This window comes from Ursus americanus, chromosome 30 (genome assembly GCF_024610735.1).
Source record: "Ursus americanus isolate L20-20 chromosome 30, mUrsAme1.1.p, whole genome shotgun sequence".
NCBI classification, from domain to species: domain Eukaryota; kingdom Metazoa; phylum Chordata; class Mammalia; order Carnivora; family Ursidae; genus Ursus; species Ursus americanus.
In genome coordinates, this window is record NC_142156.1 from 12,409,900 (window position 1) to 12,426,023 (window position 16,124).

Here is a 16,124-nt window from a genome sequence, read left to right on the forward strand (position 1 = left end):
TCTTCCTCTCCCACTCCCCCTGCTTGTGTTCCCTCTCTCGCTGGCTGTCTCTCTCTGACAAATAAATAAATAAAATCTTAAAAAAAAAAAAAAAGAATAAATACAGGACCCATGTTGCGCACTCACTGAGCGCTGGACACTGGTGAGGAGAGCAGACACGAGCGTCCAGTCCTAATGCTGGACACACACCACTCCTGATGTTACTCCTCGTTCTTCTTGGTTTAGCAGAAAAGGACAAAATGTGCATTCAGAAGAAGTCAGTGATCTATTAGGCTAATATTCTCATGCACAGCCATACCCCCTCCCCTCTTTACAGCCCTTCTCGTCCAGCAAGGGAGAAGCACAATCCAACAATCGCTGTTTCCACCCTACTCATTCTCTTCATCTTTATCAGACTCTGTTTTTTCTAGAAAGGGTGGCATGCTAGGTGAGCTATTCTTTTGCTTTAAATTTGAGCCTCTCCGTCCACCCCCCCCAAAAAACTCCTCACAAAATTCCACCCGTGTTTGCTAATTTCCTTACGTTCATGAAAAATTATTTTTGTCTTAACCTGGGACAGTTTTATGTATCTTTAGAGTCCACTTCATTCTCATTATTGACAGAGTACTAAGAGAGCAGAGCAGAAATTAAGTTTAAATTAAAAAAAAAAAAGGTTCCACATTTAAAAAATAGCATCGGCCATTAAGTGACAACCAAGTACCTAGTTCTCTTCATAGTATTTGATCCCTTACTCCCACTTTTGAGATGAAACATAAGCTGTAAGAGCCGCGTGTACAGCTCTAACAAGATCTGACTCCCAGCTATTAAGCCTTTGGGAAAACACACGCACACCCCTTCCCTCTACTAGATTTGAAAGTCTAGATTCCTTATTCTTTCCTTTTTCCAGACATATAATTTTTTAACCCCCATGTTTCCAATTCATTTGGCTTACACTACTATTCTGATTCGTGAGGACGACCTCCTATAACCTCCTATACGATGGCGAGCCCCTGATGTCCCAGCAGCGGTCTAACAGCTGGCCCAGATCAAGGATTGCCCTGATGGAACGCCACTCTGAATACCCCCTCTCAACTCCAAGCCACTAGTCTGTTCTTTACAGACAGAGGATTAAAAAACATAACAAAACCAAAAACCCGCACCATAGCATTGGTTTCTTAATGCCACAGACTTCACATGGTCAGATCTGCACTTGAACATGACCAGAGAGCCGTTTTACACAGGGCCTTTAGCTCCTCTTCTGGCAGCCCTGCTCCCGAGGACAAAGCCAGCTTTAAGGAGTTTGTAGGTCTCCTAAGACAGGACGCTGTTGGGCTGACAAGGGTCAGGACAGTCTGGCTTTAACCGTCCCCCTGCAGCCGACTTCAGGGCTAAGTTATGCAGGCCGCAGAGGCCTCTCCCCTGGGACACCGCTCTGGTTTCCTGGGAGCCTCGCTGTAGTCAAACACCTAGACGCTCATGCCGCAAACTCCGAAGCATAAGCCACAGCCCTAAACCCTTCCACTTGGGTGCCCCCGAGAAGCCCCCGCATCTGCTCTCCTGGAAAGAGAGTAGTAGCCGCTCGGTCCCTGGGGTGGGGGGATCCTATCAGAGAAGCGTGGAGCCTTTCTACGGCTCAGTCTGGGAAGTACAACATGGGAGTAAACTGCAAACTGACTGGATTCATTTGCTGTGCCACATGTGGGGCCACTTATCAAGCCTAGTTTTTGTTTTGTTTTGTTAGGGAAAAAACTGGACATACACTGAGGAGTTCAATTCTTGAGTCAAAAATTATCAGCCATTTTAGGAAGCCTTGAGAAACAATTTTCTTTCAATAGCGCACACTCAAGCTATCTTTCTGCTCTAGGGGAAGGGCGTAGTAAAGAGGTGAAGGTCAGGAGTTGAAAATATTCTTTGACACGATAATTATTTTTGCAAGCTGCCGCACTGGTGACTGGCGCGGCAGAGGTCTGAGACTTGGCACGCAGGAGTGCCCGCCTCGCGATCTGACCCCCCCACCGAGCAGCCCACCACCTGCAGCCCGGGGCCGGGCCCGGGGGAGGGGGCGCCGGCAGACCCTGGCCTCCAGCCATGCTACCTCTCTTCGGGGCACTGGATCAGACAAGGCAGATAACCAGCCAAAAAAAAAAAAAAAAAAAAAAGACAAGGAAAAGAAAAGACAAGGAGGGAGGGGGAGAGGGGATGGGGAGGGAAAAAGACCTAAAATTTGGACTCAGAGGGTCTTTTCAAACACTTTAATCCTTTCGTGCTGATGGTTCCTGGAGCGTCCGTGGCTGGCACTGGACCCTGCAGCAGGAAAACCCGACTCCCTAAGCCAAAGCGTTAAAGAGAAGACTGCTAATCAGCTAAACAGAAACGGGAATCTGTTCCCATCGAGTCCCTTTCCCCCATCACCAGAGGGACACCATAGTGTTCCGAAATACACTCTTGACATCATTTGGCAGGCAACCCTATTCTGTTGAGCATGATTCAGCCCTTAGGTTATTGTTTTTAATATTAGAAAGTGAGCTTTTAAATGCCAAACAAATTTTGCAGCAGGGGGACAAAAGATATTCCAAGTGGTCTCACTGGACCTTCTACCAACTGTGTCCACCAAATGGCTTAAAAGACCACCTTCCCATGGTGTTTCAGAAACGAGGCAGAGACATAGCTCTGTCCAACTATTACCTAATGCAGCACTTTGTTCTCCAAGTTCACAGAGACGGTGTTTAAGGATCAGGCTGAACTGAGGCGGGCAAGGCTGTGGAGTGAGAACGGAGCCGTGTGAGCAGCAGAGGGAACGAGCGAGCACGGCGGAGGCAGAGGGGCAAAGCCCTGGCAGAAGTGGTTGTGCCTGCAAAACGTGGCTCTTCACTTACACCTACCTCCTGTCCATGTTGCCACTGACCATGAGGTTGGGAGGGCTGTCCCTGAGGTTGACGCAAGTGAAATCACCAAGTGCGTTGCCCAGCTTCGAGAGGCAACGTTCTGCTTCCAGGCTGTACACCAGGATCTGGGAAGGAAGGAAGATACGTGGGTGTGCAGTTGCATACAGCAGGCCTCCATCCAACACTTCTCATTCCGGCATGGTAACCAGCTCCCCATAAGGGAGATGTTCTGCCTGGTAATTTCCTGACCTTTTCCAGGATAGGGATATGGCTCTTAGAATGACAAAAGGAAATGCAAAAGAAAACAAAAGAACATCCAGAGAATTCCTCAGGCCAAGGTACAAAATCATAGGACACAAAGGAAAATGCCAAATGGGGACATTAGATATCCCAACTTCCTAACCCAGAAAGAGCAGCATGGAAACTAAGGGTCGCTGACTGCGTCAGATTTGGAAGCTGCTTTCTGATTTTCTGATGTCCGCAGATGAGCTAGCCTGTGTTCTCTTATTTTTCCCCTCTCTCTATTGCTATCCCAGAAGGTAAAAAAAAGAACGGTAAATATTTCCAGAAGGATAGATAATCACTATATGACAGATGATTCTTTTAGACTAAACTACAAACCAGAACACAAAGTCTTACTCCCAAAGGTTTAAAAAAGTTTTTTAACTGAGGTATAATTGACATTCCCAAACATTTCTCTCTCCAGCCACTTTCCACTTGCTAATTTTAGGAGGTTCTGTTCTAAAAGGTATGGAAGCAAATAAAGTATCCTTGATCTCTAGACAACGTACTCATTATGATTGAACATTTCTGTGCTTTCTCTCCAGCAAAAAGAAAAAAAAAAAGGATTTGTAAGGAATCTTTCTAAAGATTAAGTAATTTACTAAAAAAAATCTTAGTAATTCAATTAATTAATGTTAAATGCTTGCTATGGGGGTGCATGGGTGGTTCAGTCGGTTGAGTATCTGCCTTCAGCTTGGGTCATTATCTCAGGGTCCAGGGATCGAGCCCCGCAGCAGGCTCTCTGCTCAGTGGGGAGTCTGCTTCTCCCTCTCCCTCTGCACTCTCTCAAATAAATAAATAAAATCTTTAAAAAAAAATGCTTGCTATGGATTAGTCACTGTTGTAAATACTTAAGATACAGCCCCTGTGCCCCAAAACTCACAGTTCAAAAGCCCCCTCATTCTCTCTCTCCCTCCCCTCCTCTCACTCACTCTCTCTCTCTCTCACACACACACACACACACACACCCTTCTCAGCATGCATTCTGTTGATTGTGTAGTTAAAATGACTGAACGTTAATATTTTGTAGAGAGGTCCGCCTCCCTTCGCACACACATGAAAATGATGTGCTTTTTCTTCTCAACCTTACATTTATCAGTTTATCATGATACAGATTCTTATTTCAGTATTGAGAGGTTGATGGTCTTCACCTTGAAAACCATGATCTTGTCAACACACATTTCTAACAAGTGAATCTCTGGAAATGCTTCACAGTTAAAACACGACTATCACTTTAATTAACTGTTGCTAGCAGCACCTGAAAGGAAAATAAGCTGTTTCAAATTTTAAAATGCCTTCCTAATCCATTAAGACTACAGAGAACAAGCTAAATTTTATTTTTGTTTTCATGCAGTTGAAAAAAAAGGTTGAAAAAATTCCAACAATTCTAATAATTCTGAAAAAATTTCAACAATTCTAAAATACCCGGAAAAAAAGTTATTCTACTAATTAAGAACATAGAAATAATCAAATCTTCTATCTATAGTAAATAACCTAAAAGCTGCATAAAATCAGCTCCTGGAGGGAGAAAAAAAATTAACAGCAACCTCATGGTCTCTCATAAGGGTAATTTTCCTCATTTCTGTATAATAATAGAGCTTTTGGTAGAGTTCTTGGACCCAATTTCTTTTTGTTTTCAACTTCCATAGTAGGAAGCATCTAATGTGCAAATGTCCACGATAAACGTAAGAATTAAAATCTGGTGTTGAGTCTGTCTTTACTTTTTCTCGTTCTTTTTTGACAAGTGGATGGGTCATCTATGAGTGACATGGGGAAATCTGATCCCTCTTCAGAAAGACTGCAAATTCATCATAAAGGCATCAAAGTTCGTAGTCAAAAGAGTCAAGTATTTTCTGAAATGTTTAATAATTCAATGAATCAGAATATCTGAAGAGTACCTTTACCATTAGGGTTAGTTAAAGACCACAGAGATTAGAAAACACATTACCCATCTCAGAGGCGGTTCTTTCCATGTTAAAAGTCCCTTAACGACCTTTACCATTTCTCCCTCCCTCCCTCCCACACTCTCTCTCTTTTAATAAGGTTGAGCAAATGGGACTTCATTTTATCTGATTGCCACAGACGAGTGAGATTAATTATTCATGCTCACACTCCCCCTCTTGTTAAGACCATGCATTAGACTAATTTTTCTCTTTATTGCCCCAGTTGGGTGAATCTCAACCCATGGCCACTTGACTCCCTCTCAGAGGTGTATGGATATGCTGGAAAGAAGGAAAATACTACTCAGAGCTAAAATCTCAAAGAAAATGTTCTGCACTAATGTGACCGCCAAATCAATAGATATTGCTGGGGATTTTTCCCTTTAAGTACCAAGTGCATGTTACAAAAGAGCCTACATAAGTGATTACAGAGCAAAGTTTTATTTTAAGCATGATCTCAAGTGACAAGGTTAAGACCGGCATCTATTGTGCAGAGAGAACTACAGGAGACGCGCGGGCCATCAGAGGACACTGGGTGTGCCTTGCTCTTTGGCTGCCAGGGAGAGATCTATCAAGAGTGCACCTGATGGAAACAAGCATTGTTTAAGAAGAACTTCAGCAGAAAGTTCCTTCTTTTTTTTCCTTCTTAGAAACCTTAAAGTATTTTCATAAATCCTAGCCTTAGAATCCAAACCTTCCATTTCGGCAGCTATTCAGATTTCTTTGAAATCTTTTTCTTAAACAATCTATATTTTTTTCCTGATTTCAAGTGTAATATAGCTTGTAACAAATTCTAACAGAATTACAAGAAGTGGTAACATTCTGTAGATCTCAGAAATAACCACACTTCAGCAGTTCAGCATATATACTGCTAGACTTGTTTACTGACGTAGGTTTGCCTTGTCTGTTTCTGTGTGTATAAATGTTTTTTTTCTCTGAATGGGATTATATTGTTTTACAACTTGTTTTTCCTAAACAACATGAGAGTCCTTTCATCATTAGTCTCTATAGATAGATCTTGTTCTTTTTAATGGCTGCATAGAATTTCTCTATGGAAATGTAATTTCATGCTGATGGCTACTTGGGTTCTTTCTAATTTTTTAGATCAATAATGTAATTCGTTCAACAGTTAAGTCAACATATATTTAATCATCTTTGCAGTAGGTACTGGAATGACCAGGGATGGTGGATAACGTGCAGAAGCGTCAGCCTGCTGCCAAGCCAGCTGGAACGACCGACCTCTTCACCAGCTGCTGCACGGCCCCCCCTGCACGGCTGTCCTGCTCCTCCATACATGGGACTTGCCTCTCTGAGGAGAACGACCTTACAGCCGTGTCCTCGCATCTGGTGTTGTAACGGCAGGGGTGGCAGGGTATAATCAGGAAGGAGGTGGCAGCCACAGGGCATCGGGAATGCCCTCGTGCAGATGGGCCCTGTACCTTCCAGGGCTGACCCAGAATATTTAGTGTACCCAGGACTGGCTTCCCAACCAAAACATGAAGGAAAGAGCTGAGAAACAGCTACTGTTCCTGCAGTGGGGTGAGGTCCTTCGCCCACCCAGTGAGAACTGAATATCGCACTGCAAGTGTTTCCTAAATCTGGGACTGCTCTTACCTTCAAATGAAAGGACCTGGTTGCATATAGAAATCACTACGAAGAGATTATAGAGCCTTGGAGTCCCAGACTTTTGGTCATGCACTGATGAATGAAGAAAGGAACTCCATTTCTGTTTTGATTTTAAACTTACCCATCAGTAAGTCCTCCTCATACTCCTCCATCTGCCAAAGGCATCACACCAACAACCTGAGCAGCTGGCTCACCTCCTCAGGACCCCAGCACTGCCTTTCCAAAGGAGTGAGGAGTGGTCAGAAGGCTTCCTTAAAAGATGGTGGCATTTAAAAAAGCACGGTGGGGGACACCTGGGTGGCTCAGTTGGTTAAGCATCTGTCTTTGGCTCAGGTCATGATCCTAGGGTCCTAGGATCAAGTCCCACATCGAGCTCCTTGCTCAGCGGGGAGCCTCCTTCTTCCTCTGCCTGCCACTCCCTCTGCTTGTGCTCTAACAAATAAATAAAATCTTAAAAAAAAAATAGAAAAGCACAGTGGTTTAAAGATGACTTGTCTGCTGCCATTTTAAAAAAGGGAAGTGACAAAGAGAGCTAAAGGTTGAGAGATACTGGGTTGAGAGAGTCAAAGATAAAAGTCATGGTGTGAGGGAGGATATCTGAAATCCTTAGAGATGACAAAATCTACCTACTTTCTTTCTTGATTCCCTAAGAAGCCACCCCCATCATTACCACACATACTTTGCTCTTCTGAGAGGGATAGTCATGGTAAGAAGCCAAATTCTAGAGAGTAAAGCAAATAATCCTCATGTTCTCTCCTCTTCCATCCCAATTAAGCTTATTTTGTGCTCTCTCTGCCCTTGGCAGAGTTCAATTTGACAAGTTCCCCTCTTGTCAGTACTGACAGTATTTACTGTCTACAGACTTCAGCTGGTGTTCCCAAGGTGCCATCTTGAACTGCACACCAGGTTCTTTTACAGACCTGTGTTCTCAAACACTGGACACAGCTTTGGGCAGGCCACCTGAGGCTCTGTTACCAAGCAGCATGCTACATGCTATAAAACACTGCTCAGACTTAGACTCGAAGTTCCTTGGGGCAGAAATCCTATCGTTCATTCCTGCAGCACCGATCAAGGACCCAACATGTGCTTGGAGATTAACTGATCAGTACACGGTATCCGGAAAACCCAGAGCTCACCACAGTCTAGTTCATAATAAATACCCAGAGACACCTTCTTTTGCTTGACACATTTTCCCCCCATTTCGGGATGCCTAATTTTGCTACTGGCTTATACAAAGAATCACTTCACCCTACTCAAAATAGGAGGTTCCACAGATCTCTCTCCAGAACATCCAGATTCTAGAACACCCTAACTGTATCCAGGCTAAGGTTTTACCCTGACAACACAGCAGACTAGAATATGTGGGAAACCCTCCTATTTACAAACACTGAAAATGCTGGATAAGTTTCAGTCTATTAAACGTTCTTCAGACATTCTGTTTAACTCCTAAGAAATCAGAGAAATTCTGAGGAGCCAAAAATGAGGAGGGCGCTAAAACCAGAAAAGGAAGTGGCATTCATGTCAGGGGCTGCTCGGAGGACATCTGCCAATGTCAGGAGCCTAGAACTGGGGAAGGAGGAGGCAAAGTTTCCAGCCAGCACCAAATGGAATACCAGAACCGAGATGTCTGCCTACAACTGGGGCCATTGTATGGATAGGTACACTCAGTAAAAAGCAAAGCAGGGAAAAGGCCAATCCACTGGCAAAGAAAGCCTACCTGGAAACCTGTCTGCCTCAGGTTCAGCTCAGGATGAAAAATGTGGGCTCTGGGTCTGCCCTCACACAGCTTCAGACTTTGAATTTATACTACCTGCAAGGCCAAAAATCCCCATGCCTAATAATTAAAGTATTTTCAGGTTGGTAACATGTCTCCTGGTACCTGAGTTTTCTCAGGAGGAAGACCCTCTCAACCCAGGCCCCTTAGGAAACCTACAAATCAAGATCAGCCAAATATGAGCTCATAATAACAATAAAAAAAAATCCCCAATACAGAAAGAAACAAATCATAGATGAGGTAGAAAACAAACAGAACAATTAGACTTCCAAGGATATCAGATATCTATTAGATAAAACAAAAATGCATGCTGAAAATGTTTACAGAAATAGAAGAGGGTGAGGGATCAAAAGCAGCAAAGTAGCCTTGGGAAAAACAAAACAAATAGAATTTCTAGAAATCAAAAAGGCAATGGATGAGCTAAACAACTAATGAGAGTCCAAGAGAATTCTGTGAACCGAAGACAGATTTGAAGGCATCACTCAGAATGCAACACGGAGAGGCAGAGATGGGAGGTGTGAGCGAGCGGTGCACAGCACAGAGGAGGGACAAGCTGGTCCAACGTACACCCACCTGAGTTCCAGACGGAAAGAACAGACAGGACGAGGGAGACAAAGACTCTGACAATGGCTCCGAATGTTCTACAACTGGAATTGAGGAAGCACGAGAAATCCCAAAGGGGAAAAATAAAAGTACATGCACACCTACAGACATCAGAGAGAAACCACAGAAAAGTAAGGAAAAGATCTTCAAAGTAGACAAAAGCAGAGAAAGAGTCCCGAGAGCAATGGCCGTTAGACTGACAGCCAAGTGCCCAGTGGAGTCAAAACCAATAATCTCTTCAAAGGGATGAGAGAAAAGAACTGTCAGCCTACAATTAGAAAGGACCAGAAAAACTACCTCAGACTGAAGTGAAATAGAGAGATTTTTGGGATAAAAACACAGAGAACTCCTGTGCCTGAGAGACCCTCACTAAAGGAACTTCTAAAGAATATACTCTTGGAAGATGGAAAATCATTCCAGAAAAAAGGCCTGAGATGCTGGAAGGAACAGTGAGCCAAGATTCAGGTAAATGTGCTTAAAAGTATGCAAATACTGACTATCTACAACAACAATGCCGATTTGGGGTTACGTAGGTAGAACAGACCGAGTCCAGTCCTTATTCCAAACAGGGCAATGCACCACGACCACAAAGATGCCAGCAGCCCAGGGGACCCTCCAGCAGTACGGTCTGCAGTGGACAGATATTTCCTGCAGACCTGTGCCGTGTTTGGCACATAGGAGGGACTCAGTACGTATCTGATGAAAGAATGAGTAAGTGCTACACATCTCTGCCTGTATCTATCGATCACAGGCCAACGGCACACCGGCCTACAGTAGAGATCTGCTCCACGCATACAGATGAACACATTAAGTCGATTTGCTTTTGCACTCATGGCACCGTATTTATCTGTTTCAGAAGTGGGAGGTACAGTTTCATTCTGTACAGATCTTGAAGTGCAAGACTAGTAATGCCCATTAAAAAAAAAAAAAGATACAAAAGAAAAAGGCTTCTCCTTCTTTGGGGTAGAATTTACTCATATGAACGACCCAAGCTGCTCTTCTTACCCAACATAAATATGACCCGCAAAAATGTGGTTAAAAATTTCCCTACAAAAAAATGCAGGGTCTGCATATTCATGCTCACATACAAAGCTAAGTGAACAGCCTCTATAAATTCACAGATGAGCTAAGATTTAAAAAAACGATGAGAAAGACAGACAATTGGGGAGGGAGGGGGAACCTAGTGAGAAAAGAGTAAATCATACACAAAACAGCCAATAAAAAAATAAAAAAGCAGTTAATATACATGAATAATGGATGTCTGATTTAAAAGCAGTTTACTCCGATATGATGTAATTTTTGACAATCAGCCAGAGAGACTATTTTGTAAGTCCTTGCCAGAGAGAAGTCCGAGCAGGAGGCTTGGTAACACGGCGTGTCGGTGAACGTGTGCGCAATGGCTCTCCCCACCATCCCAAAGGTGACTTTCTGTTGGCAAACAGAAACTTGCCTCCCAGGTGCACTTAGCGGCAGCGACCAGCAAGACGCAAGGCTTGAAGAAACAGAGCCCCGACACGAGCGCAGATCCCTGAAGTGTGGCACCCCCGCCACAGTCTCCATGACATGCTGCTGGCACAGGCCACACTCAAATGCAGCACAAAGGGAGCAGCAGCCTGGGCTGCTTTCATGTTTAAGTTTTAATTGGAGTGACAAGCCCACAAGGCCAAGATATTTCAGGGATGGGACGGTGTTGCTGAGTGTCGCCAGGCGCTGGGTAGGCAAGGCCCGTGTGCGCTCCCCACCAGCACGTGCCAACGCACCTGCAACCCCCGCTGTTCCAGGACTGGACTCTGCCTGGGAAGGCGCTGCCAATCACCGCGGTCCGTGCCAAACGTGGGGGCTTTGTGGTGTGGGCAGATGTCTACAAAGGACCAGAGCGAGGCCAAACCAACACCTATTGTGACCTAAACCTGAAAAGAACCCAGACAGCAAGAGCACGCTCGGGTGAAAATGCAGGCAGACGTAATCCCAATTCCTCTCCCGCTCTCTCAACCCTACATCCAGAGATGCTGGAAATAATAAAGGCCGGCAGGTCTGCTCTGTGGAGCGAGGCGAATAGGGCTCTCTGCTTTGCTGCAGGGCTCTCTCTAGACCATCTCTGTCCTCGGGCTAGAATAAGGAACAGAGGTGTGACCACAAAGAACCCGTGAAGGGGTACCTAAAACCAAGAGGAAGTGTTCCTCATCAGAGCGCTCAGCCCAACGAAGAGATTATACTTATTATGCAAACGCAGCACCGAAAGCTGAAAATCCTCCCATCCCCCTGGTAGGCTCCCAACACGCCTCATGGTAACAAAGAGCACAGCGGGTCTCAAAGTGCTTCACCAACAGTAACCACAGGTAACTTCTCACTGCTGCCACGAGAAAGTTCATCCATTGCTTTCATACAGGGAGGCAAACGGAGGCTGCAGACTATGTGACGGTGTCTGCAAGCCTGCAGACTTAACACCGGACCTGACGCGCAGGCTGTCACGCTGGCTGGGCTCTTGGCTCCCATTTGACAAGGCTGGTGACTTTGAGCTTGGCCCCAGGTTAGACCGGACAAAGGCTTAGAAGAGGACAGAGTACGGCTAAAATCAGACCACGGACACACAGAAGAGCTGACAGGGGAGAGCGAACAAATGCACTGAATAGTCAGGGCCTTTGGTGTCGGGCAGATGGTCCACCCTGCAGCTGTGGTTCACGACTGTACCCACACACGCATATACATGAACTCAGACATGCTTTTACAGAAAGAACACTACAAATAGTAGCTCTTAATAATCCTGATATTCCTTCACATAAGTCCTTTCAGAATATTCCATGTGATTCTCATACCAAGTGGAAGACAAGTACTACTGCCTACATTTTATGCACGAAGAAGCAGAGGTGTAATAGCTTGCCCCGATTACATAGGTGACAAGAGTCGCCAAGGACACAGCAGGCAGAGCCCAGCCAGTCCCATCCCTATGTCAGTGTCTGCCACCATATCACAATGCCTTTCTGGTTTCCAAGAAAATGGTTCTTAATAATGGCTGATGTTTATAGTGTTTTCTTAGGTGCAAAAGACTACCATGATGCAGTCTCTCACCTGCTCCCCACAATCCCATATGGTGGGGGGCACATGAATCTACTCACTGTGCACATGAGGAAACGGGAGGTGTGGAGAGGCCGAAGCAGCACTGACACAGTGATGAGGTTTTGCAACCAGGATTCAAACCTGGGTGGCTGGCCTCCAAGCCCATGCTCTTTAAACCTCTACCCCACGGTGCGCAGAGTGTGGCCCCAGGACGAGGAGCATCACAGCACCTGCCAGATATGCAGATTCTCAGGCCCACCCCAGACCCCCTGACTCAGAAACCTTGGGGCTAGGGTCCAGAGATCCACATTTTTCTATGTCCCTTGGCATTGGAGAACCCTCACTATACCAATACTGCCTCCCAAGCCAAAAATGAGTCTCCACCATGACAGAAGTATTGCTCAGCTATAAATGCTCACTTCCTGCCTCCCAGTTAATGCTAATCTGGTTAGGAAGAGTCCTGGGCAGTAACAGTACCAAAAGGTGAGATTTAGACCGTGTACCACACAAGTCAGAGAAGAAGGGTATTCACTGAGAGCCAGCGAGTCAGTAGGCTCCTTCTGGTAAGCGGGACCCTGGACAGACCTTTCCTGAAAGGACATGGAGAGACAGGAGGGAAAGAGGGAATGTTTCCACTAGTTAGTAATAGACATGTCATATTGTGGACTGAGTCAGCCTGGCTGGAGGAAGGGACTCATTCTGGAGTTGTGGGATGGAGAACAGGAATTTGACTGCCACAGGTCTCGAGAGCCAGGCTGAAGGCCGGCACCAGGGCCTTGCCCACAGTCCTCAGCATGGAGCCACTGCTCTGGTAAAGCCAGACGGGACCATGAGGAGGTATGCTGACAGGTGGCATAAGAGTGCAGAGGTGGGGCAAGAGCAGGGACCAGTGGGGGGGGGGGCTGGGGAACAATTATTTTCATGTCATTTTTGTGAACATAAAACAAGAGTTCACACCCCAGGGTAACACTGCAATGTGGCCGCCCAGGGGAGTAGATGGAGCCTGAACCAGAGGTCCTAACCTAGAAAGATCCAAAGGATCTGGGTATTGAATTTGGTCCAGGTCCAGTCAGTCGGTCCTGTATCTGGAGCAGGAGAGGTGAGCAAGGGCTGGGGCCCAGGTCCCAGAAGACCCTCTTTCTGCATGCCCCACAGTTCAGATTGCCGGCCTCTTTTTTGTTTTTGTTTTTTTGTTTTGAAACAAACCATTATCATCTTACAATCCTGTAGATTGGAAACTTACTCTGGGCCTCATTGGCTAACACCCAGGTGTCAGCTATGCTCCCTGCTGAAGACTAGGGAAGAATCCGTTTCCTTGCCTTGTCCAGCTTCTGGAAGCTGCCCACATTCCCTGGCTCTTAGATCCCTTCCCTCCGTCTCCAAGCCGTCGACAGGGCATCAGGAGTTTCTCACATGGCACCACCCTGGCCTCCTCTCCCGCCTCCCTCTTCTACTTTGAAGGACCCTTGCGATCACATGGGGCTCACCCAGATAATCCAGGACAATCTCCCTATTTTAAGGTCAGGGGATTGGCAACTTTACTTCCTTCTACACCCTTCATTCCCCTTGGTCACGTAACCTAACCTATTCACCGGTTCCAGTGACTGTGGACATTTGGTGAGGGGCACTCTGTTGGATTCCTGGCCTCACTGTGACACACTGTAAACCTCATTACTCATCTCAAATTCCTTAATCTGGAATATGATCGCTCAAACTTGGACTGAGCTGGAGTTTTCCTTTACCCTACAAATTAATAACACACGGAGAGGATGCTTAAAAGAGTAACTTTGTGTCCATTAGGACTCATCTGCAACTCAATAATTTATAATTATTAACCCACTCGAACGTGATGCCTCATCAAAACTGGAGTGCTGAGTAAATGAATTATATTCCATCTATGTATTGAATAAAAAGCAAAGTTCTCTAACATAATATTTTGTCTAAGCTGCTACGTGTATTTGAAAACAATAAAATGTCTCAAATACCCTGAAATTCCATTCACACAGGTCATTTTCGGTGTGCTTTCTTCCTCCTGCTCTCTGCCAAATTACCCATGTGTTTCAACTGTCTGGACGTCTATATACCAGAGCATGCAGCCGATTCTATAGTGTTACTCTTTTTACTTCTAGAGCAAAGACAAACATTTCCCATAGCCCCCCCCCCCCTTGATTTTTATCGACTGAAAAACAAGCTAATTTTTAACCCTAACAAAACCTACTTGCTGCTTGGGCCATATTGGTTCCAAGACTCATCTGTCACAAAGAAACCAAAGCCATAACTATTTGTGAGGTGACACAAACAGAAAGGTCAACTCCGAGTTCACACTCTTCCATGGGTATGGAATGGTAAACCAGGATGGAAATTCCACATAAATAATCAAAAAAGCCATTAGAAAAATTAGTCCCTATTAACAGGCCATCTGTAGATCTTCTTTGGATAGGTGAAGGGGATTAAGAGATACAAACTTCCAGTTATAAATAAGTGATGGGAATGAAAAGTACAGCACAGGGAATATAGTCAGTCACACTGTAATAACACTGTATGGTGACAGATGGTGACTACACTTACCATGGTGAGCATAGCACAACGTATAGGACAGTCAAATCACTATGTTAGACGTCTGAAACTAATACAACATTGTATGTCAGCAATACTTTGATTAAAAAAGAGAGGGAAAAATAGGCTCTAAATAAAATCCTAAGCTAATTTAAGAGGCAAAAGAGAAGAAAAGCAATGATCATCATATACTTCAGTGTAATCGTCTTGTAATCTTGCTCAGAGCTTCAAGAATACGGGTCCATGTTTTTAAAAAATTAGAAAATGACACAAATGTCATTGGTATACAAAAATCATGGAAATGTGAGTGAAGACAAAAGATGTTTAAGACACAGTGCCAGCCCTCTCCAGTAAGGCTTCTCGTGTCAGAGACTTTGACACAAAGTGACTCAGCATTCACATTAACTTACACCATTAGTTGTGCAAGAAGCTAAATTGACCCATCCCTTCCCTATTCTAAATGTATTCTTCCAAAACAATTCTCGGGAAAGTGAATCTTGTGAAGCACCACAGACTGCTATCCCTACAAGCATGGCTTTAGCCCTGCCCCACACTAGTCCCTGTGTTCCAGCCGGCCTGCATCACACCAGTGCTGCTTCTCCCCACCCCCGCCCCCAACTTCCTCCCCTCCAGGACTGCTGCCTCTGCCTGGGCTTGCCCCCTGCCCAGGCTTTCCTGATGAACTCCAACTTGACCTAAAGCTAGGGGGCGGGGAGGTGAAGGAGGAACCTTACAAGTGCTGAGCACCAGCCTTGTGCAAAGCACATGACCGGCCTTTCCCAGGTCCTCTCCCTTTCCAAATGGGGAGCCTGAGGCACGCAAGTAACCCACCTAAGGTTTATCTGACTCCAGAACCTACTTGACTGGAGCTGAAAATACTTTCTCCTATATCTCCTTCCTCTGACTTTGTCACTCCCTCTCAGGAGTGGTTCAGGACCGCCAGAGGCCCTACGGCCCTCTCAGCTTCCATAAGCAGCAGCGGTATTCCAAGAAATGCTTTTTGCAGAGTCACCCACTGTGACCACCGGCATATCAGAGATGGTGGGGTCCTGAAAGGTCCCTAAAGTCAGAGTTTCCATGCACTGCCCTGAGAAACCCTAGAGTCATGGAGGTGCTTCAGGGTTTCCACAGCATGTGAGAATTTATTATTATTCATGAACAATACAGAACGATTATCTCGCCTCCTGATACCATTTTAGTGCTAAAAGGCGTACAAAATGCATTTGAATGTTCCATCATCACTTATTTACCTGTATAACTTTTCATTGCTCTGAAGTTCAGCACCTTCAGTAAGAAGGCCTCCACATGGCCTCAGGTCCATCTTGATGGGGAGAAAACCACTTTGGTGTTGCTAAGTTGCTGGTAAGGCCCATAAGGTAGTAAGCCCCACACAGGGGTTGCGTTCATCTCCATTTCCAATTC

General features: G+C 45.3%; 1 protein-coding gene across 1 annotated transcript in view; it reads right to left on the reverse strand.

The window, feature by feature from the left end:
• FBXW8 (F-box and WD repeat domain containing 8) overlaps nt 1-16,124 on the reverse strand; it is a 116,395-nt gene that overhangs the window by 16,170 nt on the left and 84,101 nt on the right. Inside the window, exon 8 of the mRNA XM_045776032.2 lies at nt 2,862-2,989. Coding sequence (XP_045631988.1) covers nt 2,862-2,989 — 128 coding nt within the window. The remainder of the gene's footprint in view (nt 1-2,861; nt 2,990-16,124) is intronic.